The sequence below is a fragment of the Tympanuchus pallidicinctus genome, unplaced genomic scaffold, assembly GCF_026119805.1.
Source record: "Tympanuchus pallidicinctus isolate F22 unplaced genomic scaffold, pur_lepc_1.0 scaffold15, whole genome shotgun sequence".
NCBI classification, from domain to species: domain Eukaryota; kingdom Metazoa; phylum Chordata; class Aves; order Galliformes; family Phasianidae; genus Tympanuchus; species Tympanuchus pallidicinctus.
This window is the reverse complement of record NW_026294669.1, coordinates 7,705,585-7,726,492: the sequence shown is the minus strand read 5'-3', so window position 1 is coordinate 7,726,492 and position 20,908 is coordinate 7,705,585. Positions and strand designations below refer to the sequence as shown.

Sequence of the window (20,908 nt, the reverse complement as noted above, 5' to 3'; positions counted from 1 at the left end):
ACACTCTCATACTGAGAAACTAGCAAAAGACAAGGTAAGAAACTGTTACCCCCCCCAAAATTATAGTAAATTTGATCGTTATTCTGTTAATGTCTTTCTAACAGATCATGCAGATATCCCCAGAGCCAAAAAGAATCGCTATGTTTTGAATAATCTAAAACAGGAAAGTGACTTACTAAGCTTCTATGAGTGTGAGTTTTAGATGGTCAGAGTATTCACTAGTGACTGTGCCCACTGTGATCATGCTGACTTCTTGCTGTATCCTTTTTCACCTCGCAATTTTTCTATTCAGATAATGCATGTTGCAGGAGGACAATTTCAAGGCAGGCTTAGCGGAATTCTATTGCAAAATAGCTTTGTGGTATCTCTTTTCCTGATGTTGCATCTGTTGTCTATTTGGAATGTGAGCTCCCATGAAAAGCAATTGCAAGCTTTAATGTTTGATACATTTTGCAGTACAACTGCTTTGAACATCACCAGTAGTGTGAAATGACTGACCCTCACAGCATTTATTTATTTTGCAGGACCATCTATACAGGTATAATAACATTTTCTGAGCAGTTCATCTCCAGCTTGCTCCAGCTCTTACTCCACAGTTCCATGTGCACCATGATCAACTAAATTACACAGACAAAAGGCACAGCAGGTAAAATCAGCTATTTAAGAGAAGAGAAGAAGTGTAGCATTAGGCAAAAATCTACCCTCACATGATATGTGTCAAAATCATCAGACACACTGCAAACAAGGCATGAAGCAAATCAAAATTAATAACAAAATGATTATAATTACAAGCAATAATAACTATATTCATTCTTAAAGGTAACAATTTTCTAAAGATTATGATTGATTGAGGCAGGAATTTTCACTGGGGGAGCCTTTTAATCCTTTTGATTATGTTGCAATTAAAGAACAAAGAAAGCAGCTGTTGATCACTAGGAAACATAGGGACATCAAAACATACAACCTAACGTCATACACAGTCTTTTTTTTTCCTTTTGTCAGTTGCAATATGTTAACCGTATTTTGCTAGTAACCAAGATACCATGCATGGCATGAAGAACAGAACACTGAAGCACAACTTCTCTGCTATCGAGATTAATGCTACTGCATCACAGTAACATGTAAGCACTACCATTTCTGAGCAACTGCAAACAATCCACAAGGCTATTATATTTAATTACAATTTAGAACACTTATAAATCTACTGTAAACAACAGCAGGTACGCACTCATAATGTAGCTAAAAGATTAGTTATCACTAACACAGAATATGCCAGGACTGAACTCAGAGGATATTAGAAATTCTACAATAACTCTTATGTTTACATCCTTACTTTCCAATAAAATTGAGGAAGCACTGCCCTTTCTTTTTTTGATACATGTTAATTAAGATGCCTTTCCAATGATATCAGAATATGACATTCACTAAAATCCATCCCATTTTGTGGTATAAGACTTCAGTGGTTTTTTTGTTGTTGTTGTTTTTCAGTTGGTTTTGATAGCAAATATAAATTGACTAAATGAATACATTAATGATCCACAGCTATAGGTTTGCCTGCAGTGCTTTCGTGTGGATTTCAGAGTTTGTGAAAATGCAATCTGCAATAAATCCTGCTACTTCATCTTCCCCAATTCTGATTTAGCAAAAGAGTACAATCAGATTTTGATCCCTCTTCTCCTTGACTGTATATTTAGTTTTCCTGGGTGGCTGTATCTAAAGAATTTTATACTTCTGTTTCTGCATTACCAAAAGGTATGCAATTTTCACACAAGAAGTACAGCAGTCCTGTTTTATGAGCCATTGGAACTGTAGTTAATAATAGCTAACAGAATTAAGTGTGAACATTTAGATACACTTTGTTACACATACACGTTGAACAACTGGATACTCTAGATGAGAGGGAAGCACTTCTGCTTTCTTTGCTCCCTGCAGGCTGCTATGAAGACAAATCCCAGTTTTTGCTCTTACCAAACATCTGCATCTATGTCTATTCGTACTCCTCTTTGAGTGAACTGTGTGTAAATAAATATATATAAACAAATAAACAAATATAGAAAAATAATTGGCTTTCTAGCATGACAATATGGCAGATTTCCAATATATTTGCTTACGAAACAGTTACAGATATGAAAGTGAATACAAAAGTTCATTTACATGCGTGCATGTTTTAGATACTGACTTACACATTAGTTGCATTCTAAAGTTGTGACAGCAGAACAAGAATCAGGAAGTGAGAAGACATCTTTTATTGTGAGAATCCGGCAGAGGGAAGGATAAACATCTTTTATCTCCACTCTCATATTATTCTATATCCTCTGTATGTACTCTATACTCTATATGCACTATGGAGATGTCAGGCCTTTTACTGTTTCACATGAAAAACTGTAGCAGAGGAATAATGCCCCTATAAAACATGATTTTCTCATTATTCCTTCACATCTTTCAGATGGTGCCAAGTAGCTATCTTCACAAAGGGCTAGCAATATCTAACCTTTACCACTCGAAATCTTAAAGTTACCTTTGATACCAGGACACATTCATTGCATTTCACTAAGCAATTAAGTGACAAAGCAACTTCTGTGCTCAGCAACGCCTTGCTTCCACTCCTAAATGTCCATGCTCTTTACAGCTCTCAAAAGCTATAAGAAATACACCCAATCTTTGATAAAAATATATTTTTATCTGCTTGCCCAAATGGCATTCTCCACTTCCTTTTTTTTCTGAGATGCAGAAAAATTATTTCATACTGAGTATCATTTTTGAAACCAGAGAGCATGCATTTAGCACTTATCTTCTCCAACTCTATTTTTAAATGAAGGGGCACTTAATAATAGAAGATGGAAATTAGATCTGTAGAATACTTTCAGAGAAGTTAATCATTCATTTTTTTTTTGCGTTTAATAATTTAGATGGAAAGGCAAAGAATAGCTAAATGGCTGGATGTTGTGTTGAGGGACATGGTTTAGTAGGAGCTATTGGGAATAGGTGAACGGTTGGACTGGATGATCTTTTAGGTCTTTTCCAACCTTGGTGATTCTATGATTCTATACTTTTTACAATGCTGGTTTGAGAAATTTAAGAGCAAATTCAATGTCTAGCAGTAGATTACTGAAGAATATAGTTTCACTAAACCATCAGGTGATTGATTCTTATGTGAAGAGAAATATTACATTTCTTCTGTTAAACAGAGATCCTAAAAAACAGAATCAGTTTAGGTAGAAAACATAAAAGAAGCAAAGAGCTTTTTCAAGTATGCTAGTAAGTCTTCCATATAATTTCATAACAGCATCTGACAATTTAGTATATTTTACCTAAGAAGTTTCCCAGATGAAATCTAAAATTATGGATAGAAATATTTGGAAAAGAAAATAGATTCACAGAATCTTAAGAGTATCCTGAATTGGAAAATACCCACATGTATCATCCAGCCCAACTCTTGGCTTCAAAAAGGATCACCTGGAATCCAACTCATAGTTCTGAGAGCAGTGTCCAAATGCTCTTTAAAATCTGTCAGGTTGGGGCTGTGACCACTGCCCTGTGGAGCCTGTTCCAAGTGCCCAACCAACTTCCCAGTGGGTTTTAAAAATAACAACAATCATACTTAAGTTTAATATCATATTAAAATGTTCTTTATTTCTAGTTTTCAAAATAAATTGAAGATGACATATTCCTCTCAGTTTTACTGCCATTTGCCTCATTAGCATCAAGAGCAAAAGGAAAGATGAAATAAAACCTTGACATTTCCATATGTCATTTTAAGTTACTTACATTAAAATACTTCAAGTCCAAAGATCAAAAGACTTTGAAAGTAAAAACAAATTAAATATATTTATTTAAGACTTACTTAAGTAGTGTTAATTAAGCTTCTACTTGGCTCACGAACACTGAGATATTTTCTTCCTCATTTGCAAACATCGGATTTTTGCCAGGAGGGGGTGCCAAGTACCGACAGCATTTATTATGCACAAACACAAATGTATCCCAGAAAGTTACCCACATTTTTACAGAAATTTTGTTTTGAACTTTGATAGAACAAATTGTAAATGAAGATTTTAGCAAATCCTGGTTCTTAAAGAATCTGCTCAGTAAGGCATGTGTCCAGCACAGTCCCACTAACTCCTTAATTACCAAAATTAGCTTTGTGGTTAAATGGCAAACAATATAACATCAGAAAACTTTTTTTTTTTTTTTTTTTTTTTTTCCCTGCAGTATCAACTAAAACAGTATTCTAACACAATAAATAAATAAGGCAGTAAGGAATTGTCACAAGTCCAAAAGGTGCTTTCATTTCGGATTTTGGCGGGGCTATAAATGTTGATAAGAAGAGAAGATAAAATGGATTTCCAAGCAGTACAGCTTTGACAATGCTGAATGACAATAAAGCAGGGGGTTCTTGAATTAGTGTGTTTATTTCTGATAATAAAATCAAGTTTGTCTTTGTTTTGTTAACGAGTTTCCATTTGTCTGGTTTTACATAGTTTTAATATAAAGTGAGGTCCTTTTCCTTTAGTTTTTCTTGTTTCTCTCATTTTCTTTTTGTAAATACTTCAACTACAAGATACACAGAAATAGTATTTAGATCTAGCACACTTTTAACACATTCAAAAGACTGTATTTTAAAGAATATGACCTTGGAAACAGTCCTCAAAAATAACAGCTATATGACATTAAAATGCATAAACTCATTAGATAAAAGATGTGCCTCTTTAGTTATGATTATCCTTTCCAATATTGGAACAAGAGGGAAAATTTGTTCTCTAATATTTTATACATTTTCCAAAACTTGATGAGAGCAACTTGAACCCACAGTTCAGCTGCAGTCAACAAATCGTTCATTGTGTGTAAAAGATAATAGATAATTCTACACAGTGAGGAGTTAAATTGTGTTAAAGCATAATAAAAGCTCATCTTCAGTTCTACTATTTAATAATGCTTTCCTGTTGATATCATCAATTTTTGATGAAAAAAGCTATCAAGCTTCTACAAAGTTATTTATTTTTTAGTATTCTAGAGAGCTAAACCATACGCTTTATTTCTGCTATTTTAAAATATGGATTTATTTACAAATAAGCATTCATACATAACTAAATCTACCATTATTTATGCTTATCCAACAGTTCCTTTCACAATCACATAGTATATCATAAGAATAATAAGCTCAGTTCAATAAATAACATAAAATACCTACTGTAAATACAAAGGCAAAGTGATTTAGATGGATAGAAGTGAATAGAAAGAACGTCATATAAAATAAACATGTGCCACCTAGAGTGAAATTAAGGTGTCAACTATGTAAAACTTTTTCTTAAAAGATCAGACAAACTGAAGACCTTCTAGCCGCACATCACTGATTGCTACTTTAAGTAATCTTTCTGGTGACAGACAATAAAAACTATCCATATTGCATCAAGTGCTCTGGAGGAACACTGTATCTCTCATAGGAAACTGCGTATTTTGGAAATAGATTTTACATTCAGACTTCTAATATGTCTCACTGAATAAACAGAGACAGCTTTCTCCTGCTGTCCAGTACTCCCAACCCTGCCTCCATGCCAGGTGCAGCATGGAGTCATTTGCTACAAAGTACTGGAGCAGATATCGAATAAGAATAGGGTATTTTGAAAACAGCAAAATTCTCCTCCTTGGTAAGGCCTTCCTGCTACATGTAGGATATCTTTCTCAGACACATGTGGTGAGTTCTCTAATCAAGTAAACAAGAGATAGATAAATATTGATGAAATCAGTTAGGTATTTACTTGTGCTGCTTTATGTCCATAAACATAATTCATAATTCATAAACATAATATCTATGTTTATGAATTATTTGGCTAAACTTCATGTTCAGCAAATATGACAAACACTTAATAACTACATAAAAAAATCCCTAACATATCAAGATACACAGAAATAGTATTTAGATCTAGCACAGTTTTAACACATTCAAAAGACTGTATTTTAAAGAATATAACCTTGGAAACAGTCCTCAAAAATAACAGCTATGTGACATTAAAATGCATAAACTCATTAGATAAAAGTTTGCTCTCCCAAAAGGCAGTTTTAATCTTACACTAAAATGTCATGACTCAAACAGCAGATGTTTCTCTGAGCTTTTCTCTTAATCTTTACAGAATCCACTACTCTAGCTAAAGAGCAAGAAACAGTTGATTCAACTGCACGTGTTATCCCAAACTATTTCATCAAGGACCAGTCATAGCACCAAGTTAGTGAAAACTGGAATGGTTCTACTCTTTTTCATTTCAGAGGTCTACCTCAACATGAATGCTGAAGTTCAAGGGTAATTTGACAATGCACATCTGTCATTTAGAAATCACCTTTTGCCATATAAATAGCTTCAAGAGAACACTCTTATGAAAGATTCTCATAAAAGTGACCCTAAGTATGCTGCCATTGCAAGTTTACATCTATATAGCAATACTTGGTATCATTGAGAGTGCACAGATTTTGTGTTTTAATCAAAGATACAAATTTCTGATTCTGAAGACCATATGGCAGCATAAAGCCTCAGAATCAGGAAAAGATATTTTTAAAGCATGACATTAACTTTACTAGGACATTAAAAAGAAAAGCAATATTATCTTCATCAAAGTATAAATTACGATTTTTCAATTTTGCATGATTTAGACGGGACCTAAAAAAGACTGGTTACTTTATTTCTTTTTCCAGTTCTGAGACTTAATAGGATGCAATCTCTGCTTGTATGTAAAGGTATTCATACCTATTTCCAGTATGACAACCTAGGTATAACAGATCCAGTGTTATTCTGATTTCTTATTTTTTTCTGAAGCTTTTGATAGTTAAGTCTGTCCCTGCCCTTAAGACAAACCTCAGGAAAACAAAAAATTCACATCTCAGTAATCACCGCATGTACTTCTAGTTGCACTTAGAGTAGAGAATAGCAGAGAAAAAGTCTTACAAACAGCAATTAATTTAAAATGGTTTTTAATTCTGCTCTGTTTTGCAAATGCATCACCATTCTGTTACAACCTGCACAGCCCACTGCATTCCATGAACCATCTCATAAATAATTCACATATTGGTTGCCATCAATTCTGTCACCATGCTCTCATTATTGGTAAATTAATGTGGTCAATTATTAAAGCATATCAAACATACCAATTTTTTTTCCTTCCTGACTCCACTTACTTGATACAGTGCTTTCCAACCAGAACCATTTTTTATGTTCCCACCATCCTGATGAATAAGCAAGACACCGAACTTACAAACTATCTACATAAACAAGTCATACATTCAAAGAGGCTCTCAGATCAGGCAGGTTAGCATTAATTATTTTATTAGATTGTTACCTCAAAGATATGTGAATTCTCTATTCAGAGAGTAGAATCTTAGAGGTTTTTATAAGTCTTCCTCTTGTCTTCATCTACCATCAGTTTAAAATCAACATTGTTTCAAAAATCACTATTTTTTACTTCTCATATTGGGGTTGGTCACAAAGAGTGATTTATGTTCATAAAACATGATAAAACTTTTGATAGAAAACATTATACAAAACAGTATTTTTGTTTTTACTACTATGAATTAAATGCAGCACAAATTACCTTGGCAGTAACACTCTTAATGAAAAATAATTGATTGGATTTATCATATCCACTTTGAATGTTAAGCCTCTTGCTACCGTAGACAGTTTTCATTGATCGTGCAGTTAAAAAGTTTACTTTCAATTTTGCTGTTCTCATAGTCATGGCCATAAAAATGCCTATCATAAGAATTACTTCGGTGCATATTTAGATGAAAGTTTGACTCTTTCAATAAATACAAAATTAAAGACTTTGCTTATTAGGAAAAAAAAAAGCTCAAACAACAACAAGAAAACAACTAAAAAACAAAGAAACAAAGTAAGACATATTACTTTTTATGAAAATTAAAACATCCCCAAAGACCTGGAACAAAAAGATAAAAACATCCAGTATACAATTAATGCAGCTTCTAGGTAAAAACCATGTAACAAAAGTGACCTTAAGGTTTTTAATTTTTGTTTCTACTTCTGTCTAGAGTAAATAAATTATTAAACTGCTTCTCATAGCATTTTGAATGACTGTGCTTACCAGTTGCTGCCCTTGGACACCCCATGCCGCATACTGTAATACTGAATCCTCTACTTCTGGAGGGTTTAACTCCCAAACTTCCCTTGAAAAGAAAGTAAAGATTTTTACTTGAATACTTTGGCATTGCTTTATTTATAGATTTAGTGACAATGACATCAAATTGAAAGAACAGTTTTTCCTACCGTGTGTGAATGTTGTAAATCACGTATGAAGCTGTATAAGAATAATGAAAAACCTGTGACAGAAAAGAAAACATAGGGATTACAAATACAAATACTGAACCAAAGGCTGACTACTATAAAGATCCCAGGAAGCCAGTATTCTCTGGACAGGATAGAAAAACAGAGTTAACACATTTTCTTATGCTGCTATCTTCATTTTGCTGTACTAAAACGAGAAAGATTGTCATTTAAGTGAAAAATATAACAGCTGAAGTACTTGGAGCCAGAAGGTCCATGCAGAGAAACAGTACAGTACATCATATAACATGCCCAACCACCAAGCCAAAGGGCAAAAACCTACTAAATCAAAGCAGATTATTGTATGTTTTCTCTCCTGTCAAACATTACTTTGTTATACAGTAGTATACAATACATATATATAAGTATATATATATATAAGTATACATATATAAGTATACTACAGTATTTGTAGTCAGTAATAGACATCTTCTGGGCTTCTATTTATATACATAGTAGACTGCCTGCTCACATAATATAATGTTTAAGTTAAGCTGATCAAAGAGACATAAAGAGTTGAATCATCATCATGGTTTCTGCACAGGGCGCATACTGCAAGATGTTACCCAAAGGGGCACTTGCACACAGCTGTTGAAGGGGACAGTCTCAGAGTGATGGGGAATTGGTCTTTTGTCTTTCCAGGAAAAGGAGAAGTGTATCACGAAATACCTGGAGAGTTGAGAAGAGTTTGTAACAGAGTATCTTCAAAGTTACAGCACAAAATTTTTTCAACAACAAAAAAACTAAACTAGCAAGTCATTTTTTTAATAGAAATATGCTATAACAGCAAGAGGGAGACTTCATATTTCATTTGAAACTCTCCTAATAAAATTTCTATCTAAATGTTAATGTAGAGATATTAATGTCTTTGGCATTAATAGTATTGATGCTTTGAAAGAAGTCCGCAACACAAGAAAATCATTATAATGAAGTCACTTTCAAAAGGGATGTTGATGTTTTCCTTGAATTACTCATATCTGCTAAAAGTAAAAAGTTTCAGAAAGTTTCCAAATTCGTCCTGCTTGCAATAGCCATAAACCAAAACATAATCATAATTTAAATTAAAAGGAGAGAGAGCGTCTTTTTCGGCATTCAAATGTGAAGCGCTGTCATTCCTATGCTGACATGTTCTCAAATATTTCCTCTACTCCATGCCTTCTAACTAGGACAGTATCAAAAGACTAAGGCTAAAGATTTAAACACAGACAGTTAATTACTTCAGTTGATAGAACAACAACAAAAAAGACCTAACGTACTTTACTTAGGTGAAACTGAGGAAAAGGAAAAAAGGTCATAGTGATAGATATATCTTCAAGGTATAGGGAAGGGAATTAACTAATGAATATAGACACCAGAAAGGTTTCTAGGAAGTAGAACAAAGCAGTAGAGCAAGGCCTTAAAATACTGAATGCATTACAATTATTTCTCCACTGATATATCAGTGAGAGAATACAAAGGAAGCAAGATAACCTAGTAAGACTTAATGATGTAACAGTACACACTAAGGTGGAACACTGAGAGGGTCCTTGCCTCCAAGGCTGGCATGCATTGCTAGGATTCTGGCGTATTAGGAATGGTGACAATGGATTTTTAGATAAGATTGATAGCAAACCACTTTCAACAAAACTTTTGTCACAGAATGGAGTAGCTAAATACTATACATACCTACTATTAAGGCTTAGGGGAGATCCGATAGCAGCCTTCCAATACTAAAAGGAGCTTTTAAGCAAGAGGGAAATAAAATTTTCTACATGGATGGATAGTGACAGGACAAGGGTAACGGTTTTAAAGTAACAGAGGGGAAACTTACACTAGTTTTCAGGGGAAAATTCTTCACTGAGAGGGTGATGAGGCCCTGCCACAGGATGCCCAGTGAAGCTGTGGATGATCCAAACCTGGAAGCATTTACAGCCAGGTTGGATGAGGCCCTAGGCAGCCTGATCTAGCGATTTAGCGATTTCAACTCTGCTCACAGCAAGGGAATTTAAAACTGCATGATCTTTGAGATCTCTTCCAAGCCAAGCCATTCTATGATTTCTTTTGAATTCAGTCTTTCATCAAATGAAGGTAGGACTTCATGTGGTGCTACTCAACGCTGAAAAATTTATTTACATTTGTGTAGGAAAAAAACAACAACAAAATTATAGAACTATATCATAAAGTATCTAAAAGAAAAAGGTGAAAAAAGTACCTTCAAGACAAATGGTTCCAAGTCAAAATATATTGAAATAACAATCTATTATTCAGCTAACAGACAAAAGTAAGAACATATCAAAGAAAAAGAACAAAAATCCAGACTTATCAATCAAGATGTGAACTTTCAGATGACATTGTTCTGAGTTTTATATGTCCTTTATTTTCTATCTTTCAAGGAATGCCTCTGCCCTTCTAAGGTGCCTAAAAATGAAATAGTGTCATGAAGCTCAATGTATATAGCCCAGCAACATGCAAAAAAGTGTTCAATACACTCTTAGCAAGATGCATTCCTGTAATATACGCCAGGAAACATTCAGTTTGCTGTCCTTGGGTAACAAGGACAAGGACCCGTGGAAAACATCTCTTAGCAGAATAGTGCTTGTGCTAAAAAGCTCCCAGGGAAACCTCGCCAGCAGTATTTCCACAGGATGATGAGGGCCCTCAGCTTCACAGAAATGGAGGTGGGCTGATGACTTCAGAATCTTGCAGCACTACCACCACAAAATGCCAAACACCTCAATGCATCCCACATCCATTTCCTATGCTATAAAAAACATCTGAAATAACACAATTGCTTTATTTAGAGCAATAATGATGCCTCTTTACTAACATGGCTTTTTGCAACGTAGTGAACAGATTGTCTTCTATTTTTTTTTAACCCATGGAGATACCCATAATAAGAACCAGCCTGTGGTTTTCAGCTCTTTGTAAACTACTTTGTAAATTCTCCTTTCAGATTCTAATTGGACTTTTCATGGGGCATAATGGCACTCAGTCTGAGCAAGAACAATAAAAAATAACTTCATACATAGATACATTTCATAATGTATGAAATTATAAATTTTAGCATCTGCGTTGTTCTTCCAATTATTTCAAAGTTTACCACTCAGATGGAATATGTCTCTAACACACAATATTCCTGCAGTAGATACGTATTTATTTGTACTGAATCTAGCAAATAGCAAGAAGACTACTGGGAAGCCATGCCTGTCTCATTATATTATTTTTTTAAAAAAGAATATCATAAAGTAATGGGAAAATTAGAATATGCATAATCTAAAAGTGATGGCCTCAAAACATACTGACACATGAAGAGAAAGCTTCTCAGTTAAGGTTCCAAACCATAAAGGTATCAGTGAGATACCACATTTTTAATGGGTTCGTTTACACTTCAGATCGTCTCTAAAATAATCTGGGATTAAAAGAGAGTATTGTCCTGAATGAAAACATACTACATTATTTTCCTAAGAATTAAAAGAATGAATCAGTTATAAACACAATGATCAGCCTTAGTTGCAGAAAAATTTAACTGCTCCAATATCTTGCATGACTCCCAAATAAAATTATTCATAAAAAGAGAAAGAAGAAACTGCTTTTCTTCCTTTGCAGGCAGAGAAGGCAGTTATTAGGCAGTTCAAAGCCGACAGATTCCAGTGTGAAAAATTGAGCGTAGCTGAAAGTTAATCTGTTTTTTCTGATTACATCAATTGGTCTCATAAAAGATATCACCTCTTCTCACAGATCCTGTCTCACCTCTTCAGGTAATCTATAACAAGTGTTACTGAGAAACAAACGTTCCTGAGCCCAAGTGAAAAACAATAACGACAACAGCAACAAAACCTATCTAAAACTAACAATAGTATTTCTTAATTAATAGCCTTTTAAGAACATATCATAAGACATCTGTGAATCAAGAAATCACAGGGTGAGGACACGCCAAACCAGTGAAACAAACAGAAATACGCCTTGCAATGCTTTCACTTGTTCATTCATCCATGGCCTTTCTCAGTTTTTAAGATGATATGTAATATCATCTAAGATGATATGTAGTGCCCACCAAGGCATTTTGAAATCATGCCTACCCATTCCTCTGTTGAATAGAGAGGAGGAATGGGTAGGCATGATTTCAAAATGCCTTATTGGGTGCCAGACAAAGGAGCAGATGGCTGCTGTACACAGCTTGAGGAACAGCAACATGAGTAGGATTTTGCCTTCATCCTCTTTCGTACAGTTGAATTCAGCATTTGAATAATTACAGAAAACTCTACTTGTATTCAAAACCAAGCAAAAAGACTTCAACATGGTAAAGCAATTCCAAGGCCACAATTAAGATTCACTAATCTTTATGCAAGGAAATATTCCCACACAACTATACGTGGAACCTCATTCACAGTTTGAAAACCAAAACTACAATAAAAGCACTAAGCACTCAAAAAAAAAAATCTATTTTATAAATGAAATGCAAATATATATTTTTTCCTTTTTTCCTCTTGTGAGAAAAAAAGGAGCCTGTAGAATAGGCAGAACTACAAATAATAAGTGCAAGAAGCAAAGGAAGAATACGACAGAAACATAGTGAAGTATAGATGTACAGGATTGCTACAGACACATTCTGGAGGGATTAGTGAAATTAATGTACTGTAGCATTAAGCTTGTGCTACCTCAGAAGGAAGACAAACAGCATGCAGACTGAGACCACAGTGATGATGGTGGTTAAATTTGTGCTGCAGATGAAAACAACACATCTACCTGCATGTGATTTAACTTCAGTTAAGGGAATTGCCATGAAATGCAGTGCTGCAGGAGTTGCTCATTCTGCAAGGCTGTGGTACAGCTTCTCAAGCATGACACTGCCTTGATTGAGCCACAGCATTTCAGACTGCCAGTAGTATATACACAGATGCAACAATGTACAAATTACAACTAAAATGAGGCTAGATGTCTGTACAACTTACTCTGTTGCAAACGTTAGAAATACCTTTGTTACTTAATTTTCAGCTAGAATTATATGAACTAGCCTTACCTAGTTACAGTAACACAAGTTACTACATACTGGGATCCACTCTCCATACAAAATCACAGGTTATACAAATTATACAAAATCTATACACGTTACCTAAATAAATTATCTAAATTATCTGAATTATTTCTTCTCTAGCCAGTGGTATTTCACTCCCAGTTCTGCTACTCATATACTATCTTAATTCAGATCTCCAGCAATGAAAATGAGGAAAGACTTCTAGCAGGTAATTAATATTATACATAAACACTTCAATCTACTGCACATTCAGAAAACACCAAATTACATATGGCCAGATTTCACTCTTTGTAGGAGTGTCTTAAAAGCAACTGAGTGATATCAGGAGAGCTTTAGTCTTTGCTTTGTGTCAACAGGATTCAATGCAGCAACCTTACGCACTCCAAAAAATGGATCAACATTCACTCACAAACCAAAAGGTGCTATTCCTTGTCTCTTTTTAATGAGCTTTAAGCCTACTTTGCTAGGATCCCAACAGAATGGAAAAAGTATCCAATGTGCTGAGACATAAGTTTCACAAAACAATAAAAATGATGCATTTTTTTCCCCTTTGCACAACAAGATGTGTTGGTGTGATTTGTGATGCAGTTAATAAGATGAAATTAGCAGCAGCGTGACTATTGCCAAAGTACAGCTGCTGGGTGAATTCTCCATTCCTTCTGCAAATTATGTGTTAAATAATTTAATAACATAATCAATAATATTATTAGGTGAGATCCACTTTCCTTTAAAACTGCACTTTCTCTTCTCCATTTGTTCAATCAGGATGACTCCATGTGTTCTCCAACACAGGAGCTGCTAGTACACAAGCTATGCCAAGTTTGAGTTTCATGTAATTGGCTGCTTGAGTGCAAAACAAGTAAAGCTCTGCAGTATCAACTTCAAAGTGCAGATGCACAAAACCAAGAGGGATTAACTTTTACATCACAAATGAAGAGTTTGAATAAAACACCGTATCAGTAACAGAAGAACTCTTTTTAATTTATGTTCATTTTTTATAATAATGCAGGCTAACAAAGAGAATTTTGTTACAACACCTGGTAACAATTACAGTGGAACCTCAGACTGCAACTTCTGATGCTAAAGCTGACCGCTCACGTGAATGTTCTCCGGATACAGTTCACAATGTGATTGAATAAAATAGTACGTTCCGTTCTTGGCAGATGAAGCATTTGGTTGATCTTTGCATAGTTTTAGATTCAGCAAGAACTTAAACTCAAGTTTAATCAGATGAGGTGATGACCAATTTCATCTGGATTGTATCTGGGGCAGGCAAAGGCACAGAATTTAATTCCTTCATGAACTGTGGATTTGCACCACAATCCAGTAAATCCTTTCAGCATGCCTTAATTATAAACTGCAGCTGATGATACATTACTTCATAGTTCATACACCTAGAAACACTTGCTGTTATCATCAACCCTGACCTCCTACATGTGAAATGCAGCCAATGATTCTTTAGGATTTGATCAGTATGACAGAAAAACAGAGATTACCAACAGGTTCTTCAATGGGTTTCAGAGCAAGCCCTGAGAAATAACCAAAAATTATTGTCTGTAATATTGAGAAAATAATTTCTACACATCTTTGAATCCAATTGCTCCCACTCAGTTGCAGGAAAAAACTGAGCTGGACTAGAAGTCTGGCTAGAACTGATATCTGAATGTCTATTTCTATTTTTTATTTTATTTTATTTTTTTTTTAAGGTAATTTCCAGCCTCTATAGGTGGAATATCTTGTTTCTGAAAGTTCTGCATCTAATTGCAGAGTTAATCTCAACTAGCTTGATGAATTTGCAGCACTGAAGTTAAACAACAACGTTATAACTATTGAAAGCATCATATTTATTTGTTTCAATCAACAACAATTACTTGTCATGATTGGTAAGAACCACTGCATATCACTGGTAATAATTTATGGCTAGCATTAATACTTCGGGGTATGAAATATTACCAGCTGCAACAACTATTTGTTGCCAAAGTGATATAAATATAAAAGAGACATTTTCAGACATGTAATTTATCTTTTTCAAACAAAAAAGGCACCTCTAAAAAATCTGCTATAGCTATAGCTTCAACCATTCCATATATAACTTTTCAATAAGATTAATTATCTCTAGAAAAAGACATCTACTGCAGAATGTTAATTAATTCACAATCAAACTCAGTTCACTTAGCCAACAGTAAAATGATACAAACTGCAGTTGAGAGTAACTGCAGAAACAACTTCTGCTTTATCAAGAATTGAGATAGGCCACCCTATATTTGGATATGCAACTCAATCCCTTTTCAATATATAATTTCAGATGAGAAAATTATTCAAAAAAAGAATGCTTTGTATTACTACTTCTGAAAGCCTCATACATCCCTGCCATTTGAAATTCTATTAGTTACACTATCATGTAAAATGCTTCCTGAGTCTTGTATGAGATGACTTAGAGAAAAAATTTATATGAATCTTTCCTGCTTTATTCATCAACAGCATTAAAAACCAAGTGTAACTTCACTGAAGTCATTGTAATATGACAGCAAAACTGATGAGCCTCAAGCATAACATGTCTTTTATGTTTATACACGTACACACATATTATTCTTACGCATCATCATATCCAACTTCAGTATGATCAAAAATTTCACCTTACAAATATGTCATTATTTATAGAAATTTTTCATTTGTCTAATTGCCTTATAGGCAGCTTCATAACATGCATGCATATTTTGACCTAAACTTGCGTAAGGGAAAATGTACTTCTGACAATCCATCCACAAATTTATCTCCATAGAAATATGAGGCCGTTGACAGTGCTTACTTCTGGTCAGTGGAGCTGAAGATCCTAATTCTGTCTAAGAAAGATACATACATAAGCACTTTAATACTTCTCAATAGTTCAAATAGTATGATCTTTCTACGGGTTCCTTACAGGACATTACGAGTCCCATGTGAAAGGCATCCCTCATGAGAAATTTTACACATCACTGGCTGTTGAAAGCAGAACTGCATCAAGCCTCCTTTGAGTGTTTGTGAAGGTTTAATTCAATTTACTCTTTCAGAAGAAAGAAATGTGGTGATGATATTTACAAAAATGTGCACTAGCTGATTCAAGTGAAACATGCTCAAATAAATAAGAAAGAAAAAAAAAGAGTCTAAAGTGTCTAAAGTCATATGATATATAAGATGTCATGTCCAGTTTCTGATCACAAAACTGAGCTGAAGATGCCAACAAATAATGAGGACGCAAATGGAGATCAAGGCATACAGTAGGACAATTTTGAAGAAAAGATTACAGTCCCTATCTAATTTTTATTTCTCCAACTGACTCTGGCAGCATTAAGTCAGCAGGTACTCTGTTTGCTAACAAATAACACTGGAGATAAAGAGACCCTATGAACTCAAGAAATGCTAAATATTTCAATGCCTTATTTCTCCAGGGCTTTTTTATTGTTTGGGAAGTGACTGATAGATATTTTTTTAAAAACCTTTTTTTCATCCTTTTCCTTTATGAAACATTATTTTCAGATCTTTTGTTTTATTTTAATATAGAAGCTTTTTCACTTGCTCTTGATGTTAAATATTTCTGAGATAACTATTTTCTGCTCTGATGATACATTCACAGGACATAGCAGACTACTTATTAAGCTACATCAGCTATTTGCTCTTATTTAGTAATTGCAAAACTGCTTTTTCCTGTTTTTGTTTGCTGTCACATAAGACGGGATCAACATTAATGGTGTATACAGCAATGGCTACTGATGCTGTTTCCACTAGAATCTCTGAAGCTTAATTTCTTCATTAGCACTACACATCTCCCTTCCATTGCCTTCAGGCAGCATAGCTTGGATCCTGTCTTGATAACCCAGCTGATAAAATACAGGACAGTTTGCTTCCTGTTCCACACGTGCTTCTCCTAATACATGTAAGAGGTTATTGGCAACAACCTAATGCCTTGTCAAAACACAAAAAGCAACTTCAATGAATTTAGGAGAACAGATATCTGCATTTTATTAATCTGTGCTAGCTGGTACAGAATATGAAAAAAAACCAAAACAAAACAAAAACAAAAAACAGGGCACAGACACTTCAGCACAACTGATTGCACAGATGGTGTGGCTTGTGCTAAAGTAGCTCTCCCGAGAATTAATTCTGTTGTGCTGATAGACCTTTTCTCCTTTGTCTTTCAATTTTTCATAATTTTGTTGATATTTATAGAATTCCCCATCTGTCTACACAATAGCTTTCCTATTTCCATTGAGACATCAGTTTCAAGTATTTCATTAAAGCCCTGATCTGATAATGCTTATCAAAGATTTACAATGCAGTGCATCATGCTCACAAACTGACCAACTCCATGGTAGTTCCTTATCACTCTCCACAGCAGCAAACAATACCAGTTTCCAACTGTTGTAGGACACCTTTTCCTGTTACATATAATCTCAGGTAGCTATCTTGAGTACAAAGCTGTTTTCCATGATTAGCCTTCTCTCTCATTTTCTTTTTATGTTCAAAAGGTGTCAGTGATACCTGACAATGAACATGTATCTATGTAAATACTATTGAGCTATTTCTTTTAGAAGACACTTCTACACAGAAGGCACTGCAACATATTGTGCATGGAACTGCATTAATAAACAGTATGGAATTAATTATCTAAAATATCAATTCTTAATGCAAAAAATCACAGAAAAATCAGAATGACAATCAGTAAACTAAGTCTCAAGACAGAACTGAACTGCTCATTAAGTATTCCAGAGATATTGGTTTAACCATGTCTTGTCTCTACAAGCCTTCTAACAAAGCAATTTCAGTTTTTATCTTTATAATTAGAAAGTTTTATATTCAATCTAATCCATATCTGGTAGGTTACAGACTAATCATTTTCCTACTAAAAGAGCATGCAAAAAGAGAAGTTTATCGCCTTACTATTTGCAGAAACCTTTTACTTGTTTGAAGACTTACAACCCCATCTTTTCCATGTTGAGGCGAAGGAAACACAATTCTTTCAGGCCTTAACCTAAATAATGCTTCCAAGACTTCACATCCAACAAAATATATATATCATTATACACTGAAATGTGATTCATTTTTCTTAAGGAGTATTATTTATGCGTTCAATCTGTTAACTGCTGTAATCCCACACTTTATTTTTTTTGTTATTATTTTTACAATACTGTTGTCTACAATACATTGTCTAGTAAGCACTTATTTACTGTTTTACTCCAGCTTAAATGTAGCAGCTTGCCTCTGTGGTTACTAAATTATATTGTACTTATTCAAAACATTTTTCCAATTTGTTCACATAGCTTTGAATTCTAACATTGTAAGAGACAATTGGCTTCCAGTAACCCAGTTTGGTACAATCCACAAGTTTACATCAGTTTATTCCCTATCCTGTTATCTAAATCATCAAGCAAAATTTTTAATCTGAACTTTTTGCTATTCTCTCCTCTCTTTTCAACTCACCTCTTCTATTTTCTGCACCATCACACTCCATGCCCTGGCAGCCACCTATTGCTGTTTTTAAAATGCTGCACTGGTGAAGGCCCCTCAGTGCTCTCCCTACCAGCTGCCATCAGCAGAGCCCTCTTCCTGCCTTCAAGGACTTTCCGATACTCTGCACCTGAGATCCATCCATATGCAGAGAGGGACCTGGGTGTCCTGGTGGACAACAGGTTCACCATGAGCCAGCAGTGTGCCCTCGTGGCCAAAAAGGCCAATGGCATCCTGGGGTGCATTAAAAAGAACGTGGCCAGCAGGTCGAGGGAGGTGATCCTCTCCCTCTACTCTGCCCTGGTGAGGCCTCATCTGGAGTACTGCATCCAGTTCTGGGCTCCCCAGTACAAAAAAGACAGGAACCTCTTGGAAAGAGTCCGGCGGAGGGCCACAAAGATGGTGAAGGGCCTCGAGCATCTTTCCTATGAAGAAAGGCTGAGTGAACTGAGTCTATTTAGCCTTGAGAAAAGACGACTGAGAGGGGATCTAATCCAGGTTTATAAATATCTGAGGTGTGGGGGCCATAGTGGTGAGGTCAGTCCCTTTTCAGTGGTACATGGAGACAAGACAAGGAGGAATGGACATAAGCTGCAGCATAGGAAGTTTTGCACAGATGTGCACAAGAACTTCTTTATGGTGAGGGTGATGGAGCACTGGAACAGGCTGCCCAGGGGGGTTGTGGAGTCTCCTTCTCTGGAGATGTTCAAGTCTCACCTGGACGCCTGCCTGTGCGACCTGCTGTAGGGAACCTGCTTTGGCAGGGGCGTTGGTCTCGATGATCTCTAGAGGTCCCTTCCAACCCCTACAATTCTGTGATTCTGTGATCCATCCCCACTGTGCCCAGGGCTCACGGCTTCCCTGGGGCAAGGACTCAAAGGCCTAACTGATTCTAAGCTGGATTCACAGTAATATTTTTCTGGGCTGCTTTCAAGCCACGTAACTTACAATGGGAAGAATGGGAAGAATTCATTTCCATAAATAACAGTATCTTCCTTTGTCAGTCCTTCCAAGAGAAGAAACTGACCTGTTCTTGGAGAGGTATTTTTTTGGAATAATGAAGAACGCAGAACTGTATCCCACAGTTGAGTAAACGCATACAACCTCAGTACGCCAACACTTTGTGCAGCTTTTTTATGTATTGACTTTAAAGCATAGTAACTAATGAGAGAAAAACATTAGAGGCCTTTTCAGATAGAGAAGTTCTGTCTCATAGAAAATGTAATGAAGTCAGATTTAAATACAGATATCCTTGGGGTTACATAGTCTGAGTTCTTCTAAATGTGCTGTGCTCTGATAATACCTGACATTTAGAGAAACATCTCCAGCTGTTATGCAATAAAGTTGATAATTTTACAGAATTAAATCCACTCAGAGTGTGAAGTTTTACACAAAGAGCTGGAAGAAAAATGGAGAAAATATGCTAAAGAAAAGGTCTCTGAAAATGCTGTTTCTGTTGTTGTTTCATACTGCTACAAGAACCAATCTGCATTCAATTTCAAGTTGGAAGGGCCTCCAAACTTCAAAAATAAAGAAAGCAGGTACATCCATCTCCTTATTCTTCTGTAAGAGGAACAATTTCATTTCAAATGTATTTAAACATTTTATAAAGGTGCAGAACTTAGACTACTTTAAAAGTCTCTTCCAACCTGAACACGTCTGCCAGCCCATGGCTCAGAGCCCAACTAAATGAGATTCCAGATTTGCCCTGGGCAGAGCAGGAAACTCATTTTTCCACTGAGAAAACGGGAACTGCATATATGAATACTCTCAAAGAAAGGTCAATGTGGATTGCAGAGGGATTTCTATATACACATATGTACATATTCAAATCACCACATATTCATTCTGCAGTCCTTCTTCAGACAAAGTCAGCTACAGAACGGTCATATTACTTCCACTTAAATGATGTAATACCTTTATACAAGTTTCCATTTGATTCTGGGTACATGTGAAAATTAAGATATGAACTTCTATAGAAAAAAAAAAAAAAAAAAGAGAAAATTCAATATTATATACATACATAATATTCCATCTTCTAAGAGTGAAACTTTGCTGGTAGCAGAAAAACTGAAATTGATGCTTCA

The 20,908-nt window shown here is 35.2% G+C and overlaps 1 protein-coding gene across 3 annotated transcripts in view; it reads right to left on the bottom strand.

Moving 5' to 3' along the window:
• Nucleotides 1-20,908, bottom strand: part of DPP10 (dipeptidyl peptidase like 10) — a 396,750-nt gene that overhangs the window by 91,095 nt on the left and 284,747 nt on the right. For all 3 annotated transcript variants that reach the window (XM_052675376.1, XM_052675375.1, XM_052675377.1), the window contains exons 6-7: nt 8,267-8,319; nt 8,085-8,166 (exon numbers count right to left, since the gene is read on the bottom strand). In XM_052675376.1, the coding sequence (XP_052531336.1) occupies nt 8,085-8,166; nt 8,267-8,319 (135 nt within the window). The remainder of the gene's footprint in view (nt 1-8,084; nt 8,167-8,266; nt 8,320-20,908) is intronic.